Source organism: Pongo abelii, chromosome 6, assembly GCF_028885655.2.
Source record: "Pongo abelii isolate AG06213 chromosome 6, NHGRI_mPonAbe1-v2.0_pri, whole genome shotgun sequence".
Lineage (NCBI taxonomy): Eukaryota > Metazoa > Chordata > Mammalia > Primates > Hominidae > Pongo > Pongo abelii.
This window is the reverse complement of record NC_071991.2, coordinates 40870999-40893309: the sequence shown is the minus strand read 5'-3', so window position 1 is coordinate 40893309 and position 22311 is coordinate 40870999. Positions and strand designations below refer to the sequence as shown.

Genomic DNA, 22311 nt, shown 5'->3' with positions numbered 1-22311 from the left:
AGAAACAGAAAATCTCATTAGACTAATAACAAGTAAGGAAATGGAATTAGTACTAAAAAACCTACCAACAAAGAAAATCCCAGGACCAGATGTCTACACTGGTAATTCTACCATCCATTTAAAGAAGAATTAACACCAATTCTCTCAAATTCTTCCAAAACATAAAAGAAGAAGTAACGCTTCCTGATTCATTTCATGAGGCCAGCATTGCCTTGATACTGAAGCCAGACAAAGATACTACAGGAAGAAAAACTACAGAGTAATATTTCTTGTGGATATAGATGCAAAATCCTCAACAAAATACCAGCAAATAAAATTCTTCAGTATTAAAAAATTTGTTTTTAGTGATGAGGTCTTACTCTGTTGCTCAGGCTGGAGTGCAGTGGTGCAATCATGGCTCACTGCAGCCTCAACCTCCTGGGCTCAAACAATCCTCCTGCCTCAGCCTCTTGAGTAGCTAGGACTAAAGGTGCACAACCACCACATCAAGCTAATTTTCTTTTTTTCTTTTCTTTTCCTTCTTTCTTTCTTTTTTTTTTTTTTTTTTTTTTTTGAGACGGAGATTTGCTCTTGTTGCCCAGGCTGGAGTGCAATGGCATGATCTTGGCTCGCTGCAACCTCCGTCTCCCAGGTTCAAGTGATTTTCCTGCCTCAGCCTCCTGAGTAGCTGGGATTACAGGCATGTGCCACCACGCCTGGCTAATTCTGTATTTTTAGTAGAGATGGGGTTTTTCTATGTTGGTCAGGCTGGTCTCGAACTCCCAACCTCAGGTGATCTGCCCGCCTTGGCCTCCCAAAGTGCTGGGATTACAGGCGTGAGCCACCACGCCCAGCACTAATTTTCAATTTTTTGTAGAGATGGGATCTTGTTTACTTGCCCAGGCTCTTCTAAAACTCCTGATTTCAGGTGATCCTCCCACACCAGCCTCCTAAAGTGTTGGAATTACAGGCATGAGCCATTGCACTCAGCCTCTTCAGCATATCTTCAGGCTATGGTTATGGATTATACACCATAACCAAGTGAAATTTATCCCAGGAATACAAGAATAGTTCAACATGCAAAAATTAATGTAATGTACTACAATAATGGAATAAAACAAAGAAACTACATGGTCATATTGATTGATGCAGAAAAAGCATCTGACAAAACTCAACACCCTGTCATCATTGAAACAAGAAGAAAATTTCCTCAACATGATAAATGTCATATATGAAAACCCCATAGCTAACGTCATACTCAATGGCAAAAGACTTAAACTTTCTTCCTAAGAGAGGAACAAGACAAGACTACCCACTTTTGCCACTTCTTTTCAACATAGTAATGGAGCAGTTAGGGAAGACATTTCTAACCAAAGCAATTAGGGAAGAAAAATAAATAAAAGGTATCCATACTGGAAAGTGCTATGAAAAGAATGCGTCCTCTCAAAATTCATACATTAAATCTGCTGTGTGATGATATTAAGAGGTGGGGCCTTAGAAGGTGACTAGGTCATGAGGGTAGAGCCCACACAAAAAGAAAAAGAGCCCTTATAAAAAGAATACCAGAGGCCAGGCACGGTGGCTTATGCCTGTAATCCCAGCACTTTGGGAGACCAAGGTGGGCAGATCACGAGGTCAGGAGATCGAGACCATCCTGGCCAACATGGTGAAACCCCGTCTCTACTAAAAATACAAAAATTAGCTGGGCGTGGTGATCGGTACCTGTAATCCCAGCTACTCAGGAGGCTGAGGCAGGAGAATCGTTTGAACCAGGGAGTCAGAGGTTGCAATGAGCCGAGATTGTGCCACTGCACTCCAGTCTGGTGACAGAGTGAGACTCTATCTCAAAAAAACAAACAAACAAAAACAACAAAACAAACAAACAAAAAGGAATCCCAGAGAGCTACCTTAACTTTTCCACCATGTGAGGACACAGCTAGAAGGTGCCATGTATGAACCAGAAAGCAGGCCTTCATCAGACAGTGAATTAGCTGGTGCCTTGATCTTGGACTTCTCAGCCTCCAATTTATGGCATTTTGTTACAGCAGCCCAAATGGACTAAGACAGAAAGAAGGAAATAAAACTATCTTTATTTCAGATGACATGATCTTATGTAGATAACTATAAATAATCCACCAAAATATTTGAGCTAATATTTGAGATCAAATTGAGCTAATAAGCTAATTCAGCAAAGTTGCAGCACACAAATATCAACACACAAAAATCAGGGTTTTTTTTATACACTAGCAACAAATAACCCAAACAGGAAATTAAGAAACAATTATGTGAAATTAGGAAACACTTCACACAGTCATTTAGGAATCCAGGCTTCTACTTTATGGCTCCGCCCACCCCCTAAAGCCTCATCATTATCTGCAGCTAGCCCATGGAAAGGTGAGAAAGAACATGAAGAAGCCACCCTCTTCTTAGGAGCCTACACCTGGAAATGGAAATAGTATATGTTGCTCCACTGAAATTGCATGGAGACATCACACTGCAAGGGAGGCTGAGAACTACAGAATAGCTGGCCAGCTGTTGCTGGCATTATCATCACTGTGGACAAAGAGGACATGGGTTTGGGTCTAGAGCTAGCAACCTCTGCTATGTTCACTGGATTCCTAAATGACTGTGGGGAGGAGAACCTCCCAGCTGATGAAGAACTGCATTTGACTATTATATGGGCAAGAAATACAATTCTACTATGTAACTCTATTTCATGTTTTGCTGTATTGGTTACTGCAGTGAAGTGTTCCCTAGTAACTACTCAGAATGATGGTATCAATGACCAAAAATATGTTGGAAGGGGATACTGGATCACTCATTATTCATTGTTTCTTGAGAACCTAATTTGTGCTTAGTCGGAAGCTAGAAAAGTGATTAGTTTTTAGTTTCCAAGGATCTTTCCATCTAGCAGAAGAGACAAATGAACAGCTTAATACAACCAGATACCAGCAAAGCTACAGCGTCTTTGGGGACATAAAGAGACTGACAGGTTTCATTTTGTTTTGTTTTCTGAAGGCAACAGAGCAGGATTTCTTTGATGCACTAGGGGGAACTGGCCAAGAAGGGAAGGACATTTCAGATAGAGAAACCAGCAGGACAGTGTCAGGGGTGTTTAGAGAAACACAAATATTTGAGTGGCTCAGACTTAAGGCACACCAAGGGAACACCTAGCAAATGAGGCGAGGCAGACGAGAAATAAACAACAGAGGGGAAACCAAAATATTCTGTCTGCTCAGAAAGAGAAAAGTGCTGCTGTAAATGGCATTTGGGCCAAAGGGGAAATCTGCATTGCATTACAGACCATTTATAAATGAATAACCATGAATGTACAAAATATTAAAAGTATGGCTAATAGCCAAAGCTGTCTCAGAGGAACATTTACGCCCATAAAGGCACTTACTATAAAGTAAATGGGGGCTGGGCATGGTGGCTCACGCCTGTAATCCCAGTACTTTGGGAAGCTGAGGCGGGAGGATCACTTGAACCAAGGAGTTTGAAACCAGCCTGGGCAACATAGTGAGACCCCGTCTCTACAAAAATAAATAAATACATAAATAAAATATTAGCCAGCTGTGGTGGTGTGTGCCTGAGGTCCCAGTTACTCAGGAGGCTGAGGTGGGAGAATTGCTTGAGCCCAGGAGGTCAAGGCTGCAGTGAGCCATGATTGCACCACTGCACTTCAGCCTGGGCTGTCGAGTGAGACCCTGTCTCAAAAAAATAAACACAATAAAAAAATGGGAAATCAATGAGCAAGATTTGGTAATCTGATCAAATATAACAGAGAAGACACTAATAAACAACTATAGGAAATGGGTGATTTTCAAAATATAATATAATATAAATTATCAAAATTGACTTATGAGGACAGAAAAACCTGCACAGATGGATAACAATAGAAGAAAAGTTAACAGATGTGGAAAAATCTTCCTCTAACAAGAGTATCAAGTCCAGCTAGTTTTTTTTTTTTTTTTTTTTTTTTTTGAGACGGAGTCTTGCTGTGTTGCCCAGGCCGCAGTGCAGTAGTGCTATATTGGCTCAGTGCAACCTCTGCCTCCCGAGTTCAAGCGATTCTCCTGCTTCAGCCTCCCAAGTAGCTGGGATTACAGGTGCGTGCTACCACACCCAGCTAATTTTTGTATTTTTAGTAGAGATGGGGTTTCACTATGTTGGCCAGGCTGGCCTTGAACTCCTGACCTCATGATCCACCTGTCTCTGCCTCCCAAGTGCTGGGATTACAGATGTGAGCCACCGTGCCTGGCCAACAGCTAGTTTTTAAAAAATAAATATGGATACAGAAATGTCCAATGCAAGGCCCCAGCCAAGGATGAGGCAGAGTCATCGCTTATTGAATGAGGCAGTGACAGGCAAGACCTGTGGGCTGTCAGGGAACGTATGTGAGGGACACAGAGCTGGGACACTGAGTCCTGCACTATGTTTATGACAACACAGAAACAATGGGTTGGAAGAATAACATCATAATAGTTCATGTATACTTTGTGCCAGGTGCTCTCCTAAGCTCTTCTATGGATTAATTTATTGGATCCTCATAGCAGCACTATGGAGAGATAAAGTAAGTTTCCCTTGTGACTCTTGCTAATACAAGGTCCAAACCCTGGCACTCTGTCTTCAGGGCCCACCCTGCGTCACCGAGCCATCCTGCCTCCAGCTAGCTGGAGGGAGGGACAAACAGGCTGAGATGTCATTGCAGGAGCCACAGTGATGGGTGAGTGGTACTGCTGGGCAATAGGTAGTGGGAGGAGAGGGCTGCAGACCCAGCTCACAGAGACAAAAAGAGATGCAGGCCCAGGGTGCTTGTTAGGACCAGGGTAGAACCAGTCTCACCTCTTAGCAGACACACACCTGAATAAACATCCAGAACATATAAAGAATACTTCCAACTCAATAAGAAGGTGACAACAACCCAATTTTTAAAAACTCACCAAAAATGCCCACTAAGCATACAGAAATATGTGCAACATTATTATTAGTCAATTGTAGAAATGCAAATTACAACCACACTGACGTATCCTACACAGTCACCAGAGTGGCTGGCTAACATTTAAAAGATGGATGAAAACAAGTGTCGGGAGGAGGATGTGGAGCAACTGGAATTCTCAAACACTGCTGATGGAAATGCAGCATGGTACAGGCCACACTGGAAAACAGTTTGACAGTTTTTCTCAGTTTAAACGTACGCTTAACCACACGATACTACTCCTAGGTATTTATCCCCCCAAATGAAAACTCCTGTCTACACAGACTTGTACTTGAATGTTCACAGCAGCTTCACTCATCATAGCCAAAGCCTGGAAACAATCCAAATGCCCATTAGCTGGTGAATGAATAAATGGATGAACACACTGTAGCACAGCCATACAGTGGAATACTCACTGCTCAGCAATGGCAAGGGAGGGAGGATTGACACACTGCTGAGCTAGGCATTATGTTAAGTGAAAGAAGCCAGACACAGAAGACTATATTCTCAGTGATCTCATGTATAGAACATTCTAGAAAAGGCAAAACCAAGGGGACAGAAAACAGATGAGTGATTTCCAGTGGCTAGGGTGGGAGAAGTGATTGACCGCAAGAGGTGGGGCTGAGGGACTTATTTGAGTGATGGGAAGATTCTGCCTTGATGGTGATGGTGGTTATATAACCATATACATTTGATAAAACTCATCAAACTGCACACTTAAAAAGTGAATGTTACTGTATGTATATTGTATGTTAATTTTTTTTTTTTTTTTTTGACAGAATCTCCATTTGTTATCCAGGCTGGAGTGCAGTAGTGTGATCTCAGCTCACTGCAACCTCTGCCTCCCGGGTTCAAGTGATTCTCATGCCTCAGCCTCCCGAGTAGCTGGGATTACAGGCACCTGCCACCATTCCCAGCAGGTGCCAGTGAAGCCATTGTTCCAGCTCACTCAATGGGACTTGGGACAGGAAAGAGGAGATCTGGGGAGCTGGTGGGACGCTTACTAGCTACCTGACCTTGGATGAATGATTCATTCCTCCAGAGCTTCTGTTTCTTCACCTATGAAAAGGGAGAAGATGCCACCTCATTCCAAGGAGCTGCATGGGGACTAAAGGAAAAATCTTGACACTGAAACCCAATTTTCTGTTGTTACAGGGCCAAGGAGCTCTGGGCCTGAGAGGGGAAGAGTCTGTCTTCAGGTCAGCATTGCCCAGTATTATAGCTGGATGTTTGTCCACCCGAACCTCATGTTGAAATTTGATCCTGAATGTTGGAGGTGGGGGGGCCTAATGGGAGATGTTTGGGTCATGGGGGCAGATCCTTCACGAATAGATTAATGTCCTTCCTTGGGGGCAGGGTGTGAGTTATTTCTTACTCTATTAGTTCTCAAGACAGCTTACTATTAGGAAGAGCCTGGCACCTCCCTGCCTCCTTGTGCTTCCTCTCTCACCATGTGATATCTGCACATGCAGGCTCTGCTTCACTTTCTGCCATGAGTGGAAGCAGCCTGAGGCCCTCATCAGAAGTAGGCATTGGTGCCATGCTTCTTGTACAGCCTGCAGAACTGTGAGCCAAATAAACCTCTTTTCTCTGTAAATTATCCAGCCTCAGGTATGCCTTTACAGCAACACAAATGGTCTAAGACACCAGGACCCCCTGAAAATCAGCAAGGTCACTGGCAAAAGCAAGGCTATCCAGCACGAGCCTCTGCTTCTCCTTCTTCTTTCTTCTTCCTTCTTCCTTCTTCCTTCTCCCTCTCCCTCTCCTTCCCTTCCCTTCCCTTTTTCCTTCCTTCCTTCCTTCCCTCCTTCCCTCCTTCACTTTTCTTTCTTTCTTTTTCTTCCTTCCTTCCTTCCTTTCTTTCCTTATTTCTTTCTCTTTCTTTCTTTTCTTTTCTTTCTTTTTCTTCCGCTTCTGCTTCCTCCTCCTCATCTTCCTCCTCCTCCTCTTCCTCTTCCTCCTTTCCTCCTCTTCTTCTTCCTCTCCTTTTCTCTTCTTCCTCTTCCTCTTCCTCTTCCCCTTCCCCTTCCCCTTCCCCTTCTTCTTCTTCTCCTTCTCCTTCTCCTTCTCCTTCTTCTTCTTCTTCTTCCCCTTCTTCTTCTTCCTACTTTCTTCTTTCTTCTTTTTTGAGACAGGTCTTGCTCTGTCACCCAAGCTGGAGTGCAGTGGTGTGAACATGACTCACTGCAGTCTCAAACTCCTGGGCTCAAAAGATGCTCCTGCCTCAGCCTTCCAAGTAGCTAGGACTACAGTTGTGCACCACCACACCTGGCCAATTAAAAAAATTTTTTTGTAGAGCCAGGGTCTTGCTATGTTATCCAAGCTGGTCTTCAACTCCTGGGCTCAAGCAGTCCTCCCACTTCAGCCTCCCAAAGAGCTGGGATTACAGGCATGAGCTATCACACCTGACTGCTTCCCCTTCTTCTTCAGGTCTCAGCCCAAAGGTCACTTGGAGAGCATCACTGTATTAGGCTGTTCTTGTGCTGTTATAAAGAAATACCCGAGGCTGGATAAATTATAAAGAAAAGAGGTTTAATTGGCTTACAGTTTTGCAGACAGAACAAGAAGCATGGCGTTGGCATTTGCTTCTTGTGAGGCCCCTGGAATCTTAAAATCATGGCAGAAGGAGAAGGGGGAGCAGGTATCTCATGCAAGAGTGGGAGCAGGAGAATGAGAGGGGGCCAGGCTCTTTCAAACAACCAGCTCTCACGTGAACTCACTCATCACCAAGGGGATGGCACTAAACCATTCACGAGGGATCTGCCCCCATGACCCAGACACCTCCTTCCAGGCCCCACCTCCAACATAAGGGATTACATTTCCACATGAGATTTGGAGAGGACAAATATCCAAAGTATATCAGTCACTATTGGAAACCACCTCATGTTCTATTTATTTATTGTTAATTGTCTTTGCCCTCTAACAGGCAATGCCCGGGAGAGCAGGAGCCCAGTCTATCTCATTCAGGTCTCCAAGACCCAGGGCCTGGCCCATCATGGGCTCTCACTGCTCAGCAGCTGCTCTATGACCTGCAGGCCAGTGCAGCCTTGAGCTGTTCCCCAACACCAGGCTCTGGTCTCACTTTCCCAGCATCCTGTGACTCAGCACTGGCAAGGTCTCTGGGCCAGCCCCTGGGCTGCAATAGGAGCAAAAATGGGGCAGTTGTCCATGCATGCTCTTAGGGGTGGGATGGATACATTCTTGCCCTCTAACATCCAGTTCCCCTTCCTTCTTGCTCATGGAGCCTCTGTTTTATTCAGGGTCAAGTAGTAATGGACCCAGCAGCGGGGGCTGAATGCCCTGGACAAATTCACCCTGCTCTCTTCTGCTAGAGCTGGCTTCAGGACAGTGAGATGTGAGAAGGAAGGCCTCTGGGGAGATATGGTGGGGGATCCCCTTCCCTTCTTGTTTCCAGAACATTTTTGGGTTTGTTTGTACCTCCTGTGCCTGTGGCGGCATCTGGCAGATGTGGGGAAGGCTAAGAGAATCTGGAAAGCTGACCCAGAGCCTGACACCAGGCTGAGAGCTGCCTGCCTCTGGACTCTTTCTTATGTGCTTTGACAATGCCTGTTGGTGAATCCAGTTTTAGTTGGGTATCTGGTACAGCCTAGACAACACTAACAGACACGGTGGGCTTAACAGGTCATTCTGTTCAGCTCCACGTGAGAGGTGCTCCAAAGAGATGGAAACGAGGTGTGGTGGGCACAAAATGTAGTTACCGTTTACAGGGTGGGGTTTGGAAAAGCAAGTGAGGCAGCAGCTGGGGAGGTGGAGCTCCCAGCCAGGTGACCAAAATCCAGTGCTGTGCTGGAGAAGGGTTAGCAACTGGCTGTCCTGGGAAGCAGACCTGACTGGCAGCATTTGCTGCCTTCTGTGTTGTCGGCACTTCACCTGATGTCACTCAAGGAGGAGTTGAGCAGAGGCCGCACCAGTGCCCCTCCTGAACTGCAGCTTGGAGCCCTGGGTCTGTCATAGAATCACCCGATGCTTCCCTGCTCTGCCTGCCTCCAATCCAAAGATTTCCTCAACATCTGATCCTCCTGACCCACCCGGGCCAACTTGCCCACCTCTGAGAGGCTGCAGTTCCCATGGGGATTGGTTGCAAATGCACCCACTGGCTTGATGTGGTGGGCTGGGCTGTGTCTGAAAGGACTGAGGGAAGCAAACCATTCCACCCATTGCCTTTGTCCAGCATTACCTTCCCAACCAGCCAAACTCAGGCCAATGCTGCCCTCCTGGATTTCCTGGGAGGGTGAACCACATGCATGTCCTTTGCAGCCACATTGAAAAGCTATTGGAGAGCTAGTTTACTAATAGCAGGATCACTCTCTAGGATTACAATGCTCTAGGGTTTTAAATGAAAAACAGTATGATGCCCATCTGAAAACTCCATCTAATCCCCCCAATATCACAAAACTCTCCAAATACAGCAATCCACAAAGGACTTCTGCATAATGTAATGTATTTAAAATACCAAGTACCTAATTATATAATCCCTGAAGAACTCAGCAGTGGGTACATTTGTATGTAGTATGTGATGACCCTGTTCATTTCAGATGCTGTAGGAGATGCTATGGGTGCCTGCTGGGCTCCCGTGCCTACCCCCAGCTGCCCAGGGTTGAAGAGAAGAGCTGGACTTCTTTCCTGGGACTTACTCCTGATCTACAAAGTTACTTCACCTAGAAATACCTGGGAAGTTATGCCCTTCCTAGGCCTGGCAGAGAAAACACATTATGTTTTGCGCAATTTGGGACATATGCTAAAAAATGATTTGTTGTTTATCTGAAATTCAAATTTAACTGAGTGCCCTAATTTTTTATTTGCTAAAGCTGGCAGCCCTAGCCTTTCCCCAGGGGCCTCCAGCCAGTGACTGACTCATGTAGGAGCACAAAGGCTGGCCCCTGCCTCAGAGGGACAACTCTGTGATGTCATTCACATTTGAGAGCTCCCTGCTGGGTCAGACTGAGGCTCAACTGCTGCTGAATCTGTACCTTTGCGTATTTCTACCCCATTTCATCCTAAGAGCACCCTCCCACTCAATCACAGGTGCCAGAATCCTTATCTCAGGCTCTGCTTCAAGAACCTAACACAGTCTACCAGGGGTGGTCCTAGAAATCAGCCTATGAGGGCGGGACTCTGGAGTTGGATCACTTCCCAGCTGGATGCCACCTCACTGGTGGTAGAAGTACTGACAGTCTCTGGCACATTGCAGCAGTGGATTGCCAAGGCCCTGCCTGTGGGGAGCGGAGATGGAGGTGGACAGGGAGGTACTTGCTTACTCAGTGTCTCTGGCACCGAGGGTGTGGGGGAGATGCTAACCCGAAGGACTATGCCACTGAGACCTGTGGATCAGTGGAGTGATGCATGGAAAAGAGAAAATGGCAGGCTCAGGTCTATCGATTTAAAGCCAAGTCTGAGAGCCAGAGGGTCTTCTTGGCAGTGTTTGAAGAGACGCTTGTCTCCTGTAGTGAGGCAGGCAGAGCTGGAGACCAGGCACAGGACTCAGTTGTAAGAGCAGCAGCAGAACTTCAGCAAGGGCTGAGTCCTCCACGAAGGCAAGCCAGGGCCCTGATGGGAAGGAGTATATGCAATCGTATGCTGGGAAATGGCTAACAATCTGCTGTCTAGAGATGCGGGATGCCCTGGTTTGTAGCATTTTCTGATTTTCATGGTTGAAATACACCCACCATGGCCCATTTCCAGCTACCGACATGGTGTCACTGAATGAAGATTTGGAAAGGGATGTGTACAACTGGCTTTCTAATGTGCTAGTGAGTACACTTGAGAATTTTGAATTCCCAGATTCCCACGAGCCACCTGCACCTACAGAAGTAGTCTTGCTGTGAGAAGGAGGCCTTTTCTCTCCTGAAAAGTATGCAGATGTCTGAAAGAGACAAGTGCCCCAGGAGAAAATGCATGCCTTCCTCAGGATCGGCCCCCACCTCCCCTCCTGGCGACAAGGAGGGCCAAATCTCAGCACGGCCCAACTTGGACCTGTCAAGGAAGAAGAAAAAAATTGTATGCCAAAGGAACTCAGTCTTTGGCTAACAAGTACTAGCAGGAAGTGGGAGACTAGATCCCAAAGGTGCTGGATCTTATGCTTGAGACGGTCCCAAAGGTGCTGGATCCTGTGCTTGAGACCAGATCCTGAAGGTGCTGGACTGAGGCAGGTGGGATATCAAGAGGATAAGAGGACTTTGCTGATGTGGGGGCATTCTCCTATGATGCAGGATTTAACACCCTGGCAAGGGTCCCAAGAGAGGGCTCTGATACATTGCTGGGGTGGCTGTTGGTAGCTTAGAAAAAGCAACAGCTCAATTAAATGAAGTAGGGATGCTTGAGTTTACGTGGTGGACCAAGAGGAAGTGATCAAAAGGATAAAAGAAATGGGGCAAAATATAATTGACCTACTCTATAAGATCAAAAAGCCTGTAAGCTGGCTATGTTCCCTGGAAAGGCAGGGAAGACACTCTGCTTCCCAGGCTGTAAAGAATCTGCTGGTGTTGGGCACATGGATGAGGCTCAGAAGGGCTGTCCTCTGTAGACCAGAGTTGATGGGAGACAACTCTTTTTCAGAGCTTCTCCCCCTAATGGCAGTGGGGATGATAGATCACTTAAGGGCAGAGACCAGGGGCAACACTTAGAAGCACATCAGAAGCAAAGTGGGAATAACTATCATATTGGGCACCAAGGTCAGACTAACAACTAGAAGGGATTTGCTTATAGGGGTCTAAGGAGAAGGCTAATAGAGTGTTGGATTCTTAGGGGCCAGAAAGGATGAACAGAAGACCAAGGTCAGTCACCCCAGTGGAAAGTTATGATGGAAAGGCACAGTTTCCAAACCTCAGCCAGTTCTCAGAACAAGAACCCATTGATTGAAAGAGGGACTGGGTTCCCATGAGGAAAGACTCTGTAGCACCACAGCAAGTGTGTATAACAGGAACCTATGGCTATTTATATTCGACCACACTGAGTAAGGGTAACACTCAGATCTTTTGATAGTGATTTCATAGCAATTCACACTTTTTTTTTTTTTTTTTTGAGATGGAGTCTTGCTCTGTCACCCAGGCTGGAGTGCAGTGGTGTGATTTTGGCTCACTGCAACCTCCGCCTCCTGGGTTCAAGTAATTCTCCCTGCCTCAGCCTCCTGAGTAGCTGGGATTACAGGCACCCACCACCACACCCAGCTAATTTTTGTATTTTTTAGTAGAGATGAGGTTTCACCATGTTGGCCAGGCTGGTCTTCAACTCCTGACCTCAGGTGATCTGCCTGCCTCAGCCTCCCAAAGTGCTGGGATTACAGGCGTGAGCCACCATGCCCAGCCAGCAATTCACACTTATATCTAGGGTCCTAAAGTGCTATCATGGCTGTCCTAGTAGAGTGCAGGCTTATTGGGGTAAGACGACAAATATAGTTATGGCCCAGGTATGTCTCACATTGGATCCACTAGTTCTGTGTATTCACCCAGAAATCATTTCCTTGGATCCTTAATAAATCATTGGAATGGATATACTTAACCATAAGAAGAGCCCTTACAATGGTTCCTTGATTTATAGAATAAGCAACATTTGTAATAGCAAAGGCGAAGTGAAAATGCTGCACTCCCACCCAGACAAAATAGAAAAACACAAATCTGCAGGGATGGCAGAAATTATTGCCATTCTCAAAGACTTAAAGGATGTATGTAGAGTGGTGGGTCACATCATATCAACCTTTCATTCTCCAGTTTGATCTCTGCAAAAACTGGTTGGATCCGTCCTGACCCTTAGGCTATGTGATTGGCAAATCTGATGATACTTTGCATGGAATGTGAGATTAGGCCCCAACAGGAGTCACTGTCCAAACCCCTAGGGCTCTGGACCAAGGTCATGCCATCTGCAGCAGAGAACCAAACACCACTTGTAAAGCATTTCCTGGCATGCCACCCAGCAGAGTATCTGACCATAGGACATTAAGTGACCATGTGGCCATAACTGCCCATTATGAGTTTAGTGCTGTCAGACCCACTAGGTCATAAGCCATCTATCATAAGATGGAAATGGTATATCTGGAATCAGGCTTGAGCAGGTCCAGATGGCACAGATAAGCTGCAGGGACAGGTGGCCCAGACCCACCTGCCATCTACCACTGTTGCACGAATATTGGCCCCTGTGCCTCTTTTTCACTCACATGCACATATGGCCTCCTGGTGGGGGGTGTCTTTTGTCTAGCTGCTGGAGGAGGGAAAAACCCACCTACGCATTGATCATGGATAGGTTAGTTTGGCATGTTGATGCAAGCTGGAAATGGACTTCTGCTGTACTTCAGCCCCACTCAAGGTGGCCCTGAAAGACACTGGGGAGAAGAAATCCTCTTAGTAGAGTTTTGGAGGGTGCACCTGCTTATTCACTTTGTGTGGGGAGAGATGCGGCCTAAGGTAAATATAGACTCATGGACATTGGTGAATAGCTTAGCTCGTTCTTCAGCAGCTTGGAAGGAGCAACATTAGAAGATTGTGGAAAAGCCGTGGCATGGGGAAAAGTTGTAGAGATAAACCTGTGTGAGTGGGCACAAAGTATGAGACATTAATGACAGCCAGAAGCCACTTCTTGTGGAAGAGGCAATAATAACCAAGTGGATAGGATGGCCAGGCAGCTGAATGTCGGCCACCATGCACTCAGAAATAGATAATCATGGGTCAGAGAAGGAAGCCATGCCTGTGCCCAGAAGCATACATTCCCTCTCATCAAGGCTGACCTAGTTTTGCTGCTGTTGAATGTAGGAACTGCCAGCAATAGGGACTGGTGCTGAATCCCTGGTATAACACTGCTCCTGGAAGAGACCAACCAGCCACTACTGGGTGACAAGTTGGCTAAATCGGGCCCCTTCCAACCTGGAAAGGGCAGCATTTTCTCTTGACTTGGATTGACATGTATTCCAGCCAGCAGTGGACTTGCCTTTCCTACCCTCAGTGCCTCAGCCAGTCCTGCTAACCAAGGAATCACAGATAGAGTGGTGGAGCATCCTCTTGGAGGCACAGTGGAGCTGTCATCTTGAAGATGACACCCATGAGGAGGGCCCACTGTCCTCCAGAATGCAATATACACTCTAATGGCTATGGGATGAGGCCATGTTCCTGAAAGGTAAAATATGTGGGTTTGGGAACCAAGAGCTCTTCATCACTCTCCATGATCCACTTGGGAAATTTATGCTTCCACCATTCACAACTTTAGGTTTTGTGGGTCTAGAAGTCTTGGTTCTCAGGGGGGGTCCTTCCACCAGGTGATACATTAACACGTTCACTAAATGTACAGCTACAATTGCCTCCTGGTCATGCTGTGCTCCTTGTGCCAGCAGCCAAGCAGGTAGAGAAAGGTATTACCATCCTGGCACAAGGAGCATAATGTGGCAATTTACCCTCGTCATTACGAGGTAGGACTATAGCTACATAATGGAGCAGGAAGAATATGGCTTGCACTCAGATGATTTGCCAGGGTGTTTCTTGGTAGTCTCATGTCCAGTTGTAATTGGGAATGGACAACTTACAATAACAATAGCCTGATAAAGGAATCCAGGATTCAGATGCCTCAGGGATAAGGGTTTGGTTCCTGCTCTGGGCAAGTCACCTAGACCAGCAGTGTTAGCCAAGGGGAAGGGGACACTAGAATGGATGGTGGGGGTGGGGCATGATGGTGAGTATCAGTGACAGTCTTACAATCACCTGCAGAAGTGGGCATTGTAGTTCATCCCTCTATTTCTCCAATTGTAAGTTTTCCCTGAAGCTGTGCCTGGATGGAGAGAGCTTAAAGTGGAAAGCAGTAGGTCTGAGCAGTCAAGGGGTGGACTGTAGTGCCTGCGATTGGCGCCTCACTGGCCGACTGGCCTGCACACCCAGCCTTTAGCTGCAGTGAGCAGCAGCTGCAGACTGCTCACAGCTACACCCTTCTCCTGAGAGTTTCCTGGAAATGCCTGGAAGATCTTCCCTCCCCCCTGGCCCTCAGCTGATGGCTTTGATACAGGTACAACAGGCTGGCCCCTCTCCCAGGAGGGACAACCCTGTGATATTCTTCATGCATCAGAGCCCAGGTGGAACCAGACTGAGGCAGACTTAAGCTGGACCTGCCTCTTTGACTGGCTTCTTACCTCTCGTTTTCTGTCCCCCCAACTTCCTTACAGCTTCTGCTGACAGTGTTCCTGCAAACACCATTTTCCAAGAATTCCAATCTCAGGCTCTACTTCTTGGGAACCTGACCTAAAACAGATACAAATCATGTTTTCCCTTCCTACTGCGCAGGCTGGCAGCAGACAAACGATGCAGGCAGGCAGTGAGACTGAGATTGGGTCCTCCTGGCAGAACAGCTGAGATATGATGTCCATACCCTCTCCCAGGACCCAGGTGGAACTTGAATACTGATTCATCATACTCACTTTTCATTTGGAGAGTGAATGAGTGAATTTTGGGTAAATGACTTTGCAATCCGTGAAAGTGAATACTCAGAACATTTTCAGGTAGCAGAGGATCCCTGTACTTCCAAGACAGAGTGTTCATTGAGATCAGCCTCACAGCCATGCCCTCTGGGTCACAGCCCAGGAGCACGGAAAATCCCACTTCTTGGCCTCTCCAGCACTCCCCTTTCCTACTTGTTTATTGGCAGGGCTGATAGTTGCTGGTTGTCTACAACAAAGATCCCACTAGGAGGGGCTAATACTCAGGTACTGCCAGGTAAGGAATGCTGTGAATATCACTCCAGGTCACAAGTGCTTGTGTTAGGGGACTCCTGGGACTAAGAAGGGTTTAGTAAGAGTAACCTGCGTTGAATCTAGCCTCATTTCCTTTTTCTTTCTTTTATAGTGTTTAATTTTTTGGTAATAGAGGACTTCGAAGTAAGTAAAGGAGATAGTATAACAAACCCTGATGTACTCACTGCCTGATATCAATAATTGCAACCTTAATTCATTCTAGTATATTTGTACACGTGTTTCAGACTGAAATAAAGGGAGACGTTCAGCCTCAGGTGTAGAAGCAGTGCGACAATTTCCTACCACAGAGGAAGATGAAGAGCAGGATAGGAGAGGCTGGCGGCTCCCAGGAGCAGGTCACCTGCCCCCACTGCAAGGCCCCTGTGTGCTCAATAAACTGACCCTTGCGCAGAGACTAAGGCTCACTTATTGGAAACCATTAATGTTACAGTTACTAAGTAATTAACAAGTGATGCATAGGGCTGGTCAGTTATGTGACTATACGTGCGCGTGTGTGCACGCACGAGTGCATGTTTAGGTCATTACAGAAACACCACCATTTCTTTGTAATCAGCTGAAATCACCACTCATTAGTGGGCCTCTCGTGGGCTATAACTGATTTTACAGCCACCTGTCATTTCTTTTTTCTTTACAACTTTGTGCGTTTGTGTTTTTCATGGCATGCTCAGGGTACACTATGTTCTGCACGCAAGCAGGGGCTGCACGGGCTCCAGCTCCCCTTCTCAGGCACGTCCCTCTTGATGTAACATGTAGGATGGAACTTCTTCCCGTGCGCTCTGTGAAGGGGCCCCGCAGCTCCCCAGCTGGGACAGCTGCTCTGGAGCCTTTGGCAGGGCTGGGCACCTGTGGAGCCTGAGGCCAGACCCAGGGAGCCACACTGTGGGAACCACAGGGCACCTGGAACATGGGTTTAACCCGGGCCTGTCTGTGAGTAATAGTGTCACAGTGGGAGGGCAGGAGGCAGGGTGAGTCAGTGGCTCCTGGAAAGGGATCTGTCGTGACTCACATGGCATTCCTTCCCTCATCCTTCTATCCTTCTACTTGCAGGACTTTCCTACAATTCTGTCTGTGCTGGTTCACGGTTATGTAGCATCAGGATGGGGCTCCCTCTTTGCTCATGCCAGCAAAAGAGAGACAGAAAGAGAGAGAGAGAGAGATTGAGAGAGAGAGAAAAACAGACACACACACACAGAAAAAGAAACAAAGTGAAATACAGAAAGATAGACACACAGAGAGAGAGACAGAGTGACAGAGACAGAGAGAATACTACAGACAGACACACAGAGAGACAATGAGACAGAGAGAGAGGGGGAGAAAGAGACAGAAAGAGAGAGATACAGAGAAGTTCACACAGCTGTGAGGGGGCTAAAGGAGGAAGTGTCCACTCCTGAGAAGGGAAGGGAAGAGAAAGGCAGAAGGAGGGGCTGGGCCAGGTGTCCCAACACAGGGACAGGAGCACACAGGGGACATGCCTGGGCTGCCTCCAGAGGCCCGGCTCAGCTGAAGAATGACAGACCCCACAAGGGGCTTCCCACATCAGATAGGCCAGAATGTTCCCCTGGAGGTCACTAAACAGGGGCTTAAATCTCTCTTGCTTTGGGGTGGCTTCAAGGCAGAGGCCAGAGACACTTTGTGCCTCCCTCCATCTGTCCCCTCTTCTCCTGGGGGTCCTGCTGTGGGCAGGTGCAGGTGTGGGCCTAGCTGCATCAGTCAGAGGGGCTCACGCTGGGGCTCCTGTGGCCCACTGATCCCCTGGATCTCACTAATGATGTCCCCCTTGGCTCGCTCCTGCCCTGGGGCTTCCTAGACATAGCTACTCCTTCTGAGGGGTCCTCATCCCCAGAGGCCTGGGCCACAGGCAGCAGAGTGCTTCTCCTGGGGACAGCCCCCACTCTTGTCACCTCCCAGCCTGGCCTGGCCTCCTGTCCTGGCTACAGCAGGGGCACTGGGGTTGTGACACGGCATATGATGGATGGCCCAGCCCTGGTCCCACAAATGCAGCCCTAGCCCTCACCCCCACACCAGCTGCCTGCCCACAGGGTGCCCATTCCCTGAAGTCAGGGACCTGTCACTGCTCCGCTAGGCCTTGGTGCTGCCTGCTCCTCCCAACTGGCCCCTCTTCCCAGCACACCTGCTTGGAGGCCACCTGGAGCTTTGCACTTGCACACCTGTCTCAGAGCAGGTGCCATGGCAGTATGGGGGGCATCTCTCCTGCTGGGGCCCAGTACAATTCCTGCCAGGGATGTGGGTAAGCATGATGGAGTGCACCTTATTCCATCCTCATTCCACTTCTCAGCCTGCTCCTTCAATGGAGCAAAGGTGCCCAGGGCAGCTGGAGGGAGGAAGGTCAGTTCCTCCCGGCATGCCCTCCTGGTGTTACGGATTGAATTGTGTCCCCCCAGATTCATATGTTAAAGCCCTAACCCCAATGTGATGGTATTTGGAGATGAGACCTTTGGGAGATAATTAGGTTTAGATGAGGTAAGGAGGGGGAGCCCCCATCATAGGACTAGCATTCTTATAAGAAGAGACACCAGAGAGCTTGTTTTCACTCTCTTCACCATGTGAGGACACAGCAAGAAGGTGGCGGTCTGCAAGTCAGGAAGAGAGCCCTCCCTGCAACCTGACCATGCTGGTACCTGATCTTGGACGTCCAGCCTCTAGAAGAGTGAGAAATAAATTTCTGTTGTTTCTAAGCCATCAGTGGATGGTATTCTCTTATGGCAGTCTAAGCTGACCAATACACCTGAATCTTATCTTTCCAGGATCCTTCCTGAAAAAAGGTCACCAAATCTATCAGGCAAAGTTAACCAGATTTACTCATCTGTCCATAGTGAGGTGAGAGTGAAAATATGGACCAAAAGGTCCCCAAGAGGGGTGCCCAGGGCCCTATTTCAGGCCACCCAGAAGTGGTGGCCCAGTAAAGGATGAACCTTGATGCCAAAGGAATGAGTCAGTGATGATGCGGTACCAGGCAACCACAGCTGGTAAGAAGGGGCTTATGAGGGGTGGGGGTGGTGTCAGTGGAATCAGCCTTGCCCCTAAGGAGCTGACATCCACATGGAGAAGTCACTGGGCACAGGACTGAGGCCACAGGCTCCTGTGACCACAGGTAAGATCTGGAAGGTTGGTACCGGCAAGACGGCTGCTCTGAATCAGAGAAGTAGAAAGAGGGAAACCAGCAACACTTTACTTTCCTCCAAAGCAACCAAAAGGAGAAAGAAGACAGTTCCTCCTGGGAGTCTGCACACAGACAACCACAGCTGACGTCTTGGGGACAACTTTGAAAGTGCAAGGAGGGCATTGCTCATTGCTCCAAGGTCAAACACTGGCTTGGGGTAGGGGCAGCACTTCCCAGAGACACAGGACTAGACTGAACATGGGTGGGCCTGGACAGCCAGCTCACTTGGAAAACATCAGATCCTTAGGATGACCCTAAAACCAAGATAGGTTCCCCCAAGACAAGGACTGAGTCCTCTGTGCAGCCAGAGCAAGCAGACAGGAGTGGCCATTGCAGCTCCACGCTTCCCTCATCTGGGCCTTGGCACCCTGCGATCCAGGCACTAGAAGAGGGGTAGATGGGGTGGAGAAAAGTGCAGAAGTCAGTGATACTCATCCTGCCTTTGTTTAGAGTTTGATATTTTGTCCATCATAAATTTTTTTTGCATTCATTTTGATTATTTAAAATAGCATATATCTTGATGATTGATGTTTCTGGTGACCCCTTAAAGTTTGTGCCGGAGGCATTGCCTTGTTCCACTCTTGGCCCTGACAAGAATGTCAGTGACCTCCCAGGATTCTGGGGTTCACAGCTGGCCCTGGTCAGGACCAGCACCCACTCACATGTGGAGCAGATACAGGATGGGGCATGTGCAGCCCCAGAGTCTGAGACTGGATGCCCAGCCTAAGAAGGTGGTTCACTCACATGCCACTGTGAATGCAAGGGGCTCAGGGACAGCTCTGCTGTGGCCTTTATTAAAGTGATTCCCTGTGCACATATATGTGCACATGCATGTACACATGCAGGTATGCACAGGCACAAACATGCACACATAGCACATTCACACACACGCACACACACACACTGGCACACTATGCTTTCTCTCCCCGTTTGGGGAAAGTGCCAGATCTCCACAGCCCACATGTCCACCTCTCCCTAGCTCCGAGCCATCTTTCTGGTCATGCCAAAGACAGCCGCTTCCTTCTCCCCAGGTGGCCTGAAGGGGCCCCTTTGGGCAGGATTTCTCATCCAAATTGCTGCCGTAACACCAGTGACAGGCAGATCTGGGACTGGTTGGGGCCTCGGCCGGTCCAGCTGTCTGGCTGCGCACCCTCTCACTTGGGCTGGTTGTTTTCCTCCTAACATCATTAGCTCTGCCAGAAGCACAGCCAGCCTGGGGTTTATGCTGACCTGGTCATTTCACACAGGCAAGAGGGAAGCATGCCCAAAGTGACTGGCTCTGCCCACTTACCCCTTCTCCCCCACTCTGCCTGGGCCCCCAGCTGGAGTGATGCAGGCACATTCCCCCCAGTGTTTCACAGCAAAGTCCCCTGTCTCCAGCTCTCTCCTTCATCACTGCTGAGCTCAGGGCTGGCTCAGAGCATGCCTGGATTTCTCTTTGTTTTTGGAAAAAGTAACTGCCCTGCACTCCTCAGCAGGCCACAGCAGCCCTTGGGCTCCCTGCGAAGTGATTCCTGCCAGGAGGCAAGGCATCTTTGACTTGTCACCATGTCTAGTGAGTGTTGTCTCAAAATCAGGTAGTGGGCTTTGCCCACAAGACCTCACATCCCTAACCCCCCTGTCTAGGGCTCTAAACTCTCCAGAGCCTCTCCCCAGTGAAGGCCACTGCCTGGACCTCTTGGCAGCCTGACTTCCAGGTTGCAGGGCCAGAGTCCAAAGCTGGATGGGTCTGCCAGGCAGTAGGGGCCTTCCTGCCCCAGAAGGCACCCCTGGAAAGACCCTTCTCAAACAGCCTGTGCATAAAATCAGATTCTGAGGTTCAAACAAACCACAGAATGTTGGGGACAGGCAAGCAAACACTCCCAGGATGCCCAATGGAGGGCGAGCTACCTTCTCCTTGGCGGCCTCCATCCTGGCTCTGTCGTCCAGCATCTGCACAGCAGCCAGCGCGGGGAGCTGGGACCCCTCAGCCTTCCCCAACAGGCTTCTGAAGCGGAAATGTCCAAGGCTTCTCCCCCACAGGGGTCACGGCCCGCCCTTGGGTCCCCGGGAGAATGTCGTCCTCCTCGGGCTGGTTTGGGGTTTAAGGTTCAGTCACAGTTTCCTCCTTTTCATTGTTCTCCAGCAAGTTGGCAAGCATTCCCTTCTGGACCCTTCCTCACTGAGCCTGGATGTTCTCCAGGCAGGGCCATCGCTTGGCGCTTGGGTGGCGTCCTCAGTGCTTTCTCTCCTGGTTGTGTTGAGCTGTGGGGCTTAGTGTCCTTCAGACAGATTCAGTAGGAAATGTCCTCTCCCTCCTGTGGCCTGGAGACAGATTTTGAGTAATTAGACTGCAGGTGACTGTTTCTCTCACACCTAGCCTGCTTCCCCGGGGCTCAGGCGCCGCTCGGCATTTCCTGCTCCAACCAGGTGTGGAGTGGGGGATTCTCCTGCCAGGGCTTACTGTGCTCCTGAGAGGGCCTGTGGTTGTCATGGTGACCAGGAGTGGCCTCAGCAGGGCTGACCATCCTATCATTAGAGCTGCCATGCATAAAACTGGGACTGGTGGCAAAGAGCTTCCATCCCCATCACCATGGTGACCACTCAATCGCCTTGTCTCTGCAGTGACCGCTAGCCTGTTAAGCCTTTGCCACCTGTTCAGTTCCTGGGGCAGTGTCTCAGGGTCTCCCACACTCCTGTTCTGAGGAGCAGAGGACCCCGTGAATCTGGAAGCAGAGGAAAGGGAGCAGGCACCTTGGCGTGGCTCAGGAGCAGGCCCCTGGGACCATCTCACATCCCTAACCCCCCCATCTAGGGTTCTAAACTCTCCAGAGCCCCTCTGCAGTGGAGGCCACTGCCTGGACCTCTTGGCAGCCTGACTTCCAGGTCGCAGGGCCAGAGTCCAAAGCTGGACGGGTCTGCCAGGCAGTAGGGGAGCCCATCAGAGGGCTTTGGCATGGCCTGCCCTGACTATCGTCTTGAAATCTGAACCAGAACAGTACACCTGGCCCACACAAGCCTGGCTGAGGTTGACACTGTCAGAACAGAGGCCCACAGGGACTGGCTCCTCCTCTGGCCCTGTTCAGGAAGCTTCAGCCTGGGATGCAACCCACTCTCCCCTTCATAGCCCAAGTGCCCCTGGAGAGGTTGCCCTGTGCAGTGGGGAGGCCCAGTGAGTGGATGGAGCAGGGGGCCAGGGTGCTGGAGCCAACTCAGCTGTGGGCTCAGTCAATAGTCTGGAACAAAACGTACTTCTGCCTAAGACGCTGAGGTCTGGTGTGTATTTCCCACTCATGGCCCTTCTCAGTTAGGATTGGCCACTTTTCAAGTGTCGAGTGTGACTGGTGGCTACCATATTGGGTGGTGTCGGTATAGACCAAAGAGGGCTCAGGACCCAGCTCCAGGCCACCTACACTCAGAGGTCCAGCAGAGGGGGTGAGGAGGAGTGGCCAG

General features: G+C 48.7%; 1 protein-coding gene and 1 long non-coding RNA gene across 2 annotated transcripts in view; one reads left to right on the top strand and one right to left on the bottom strand.

The window, feature by feature from the left end:
• The window catches only part of GCK (glucokinase), a 45001-nt gene extending 23643 nt beyond the window's left edge, over positions 1–21358 (bottom strand). The window contains exon 1 of the mRNA XM_002817996.4: positions 20770–21358. Within this exon, the coding sequence (XP_002818042.1) occupies positions 20770–20811 (42 nt within the window). The 5' untranslated portion in view covers positions 20812–21358. The remainder of the gene's footprint in view (positions 1–20769) is intronic.
• LOC129060322 (uncharacterized) lies at positions 5737–8070 on the top strand. Its single transcript, XR_008526928.1, has 3 exons — positions 5737–5877; positions 6113–6156; positions 7884–8070. It is a non-coding gene; the product is annotated as an uncharacterized LOC129060322 (long non-coding RNA).
• Positions 21359–22311: the final 953 nt, after the last annotated feature.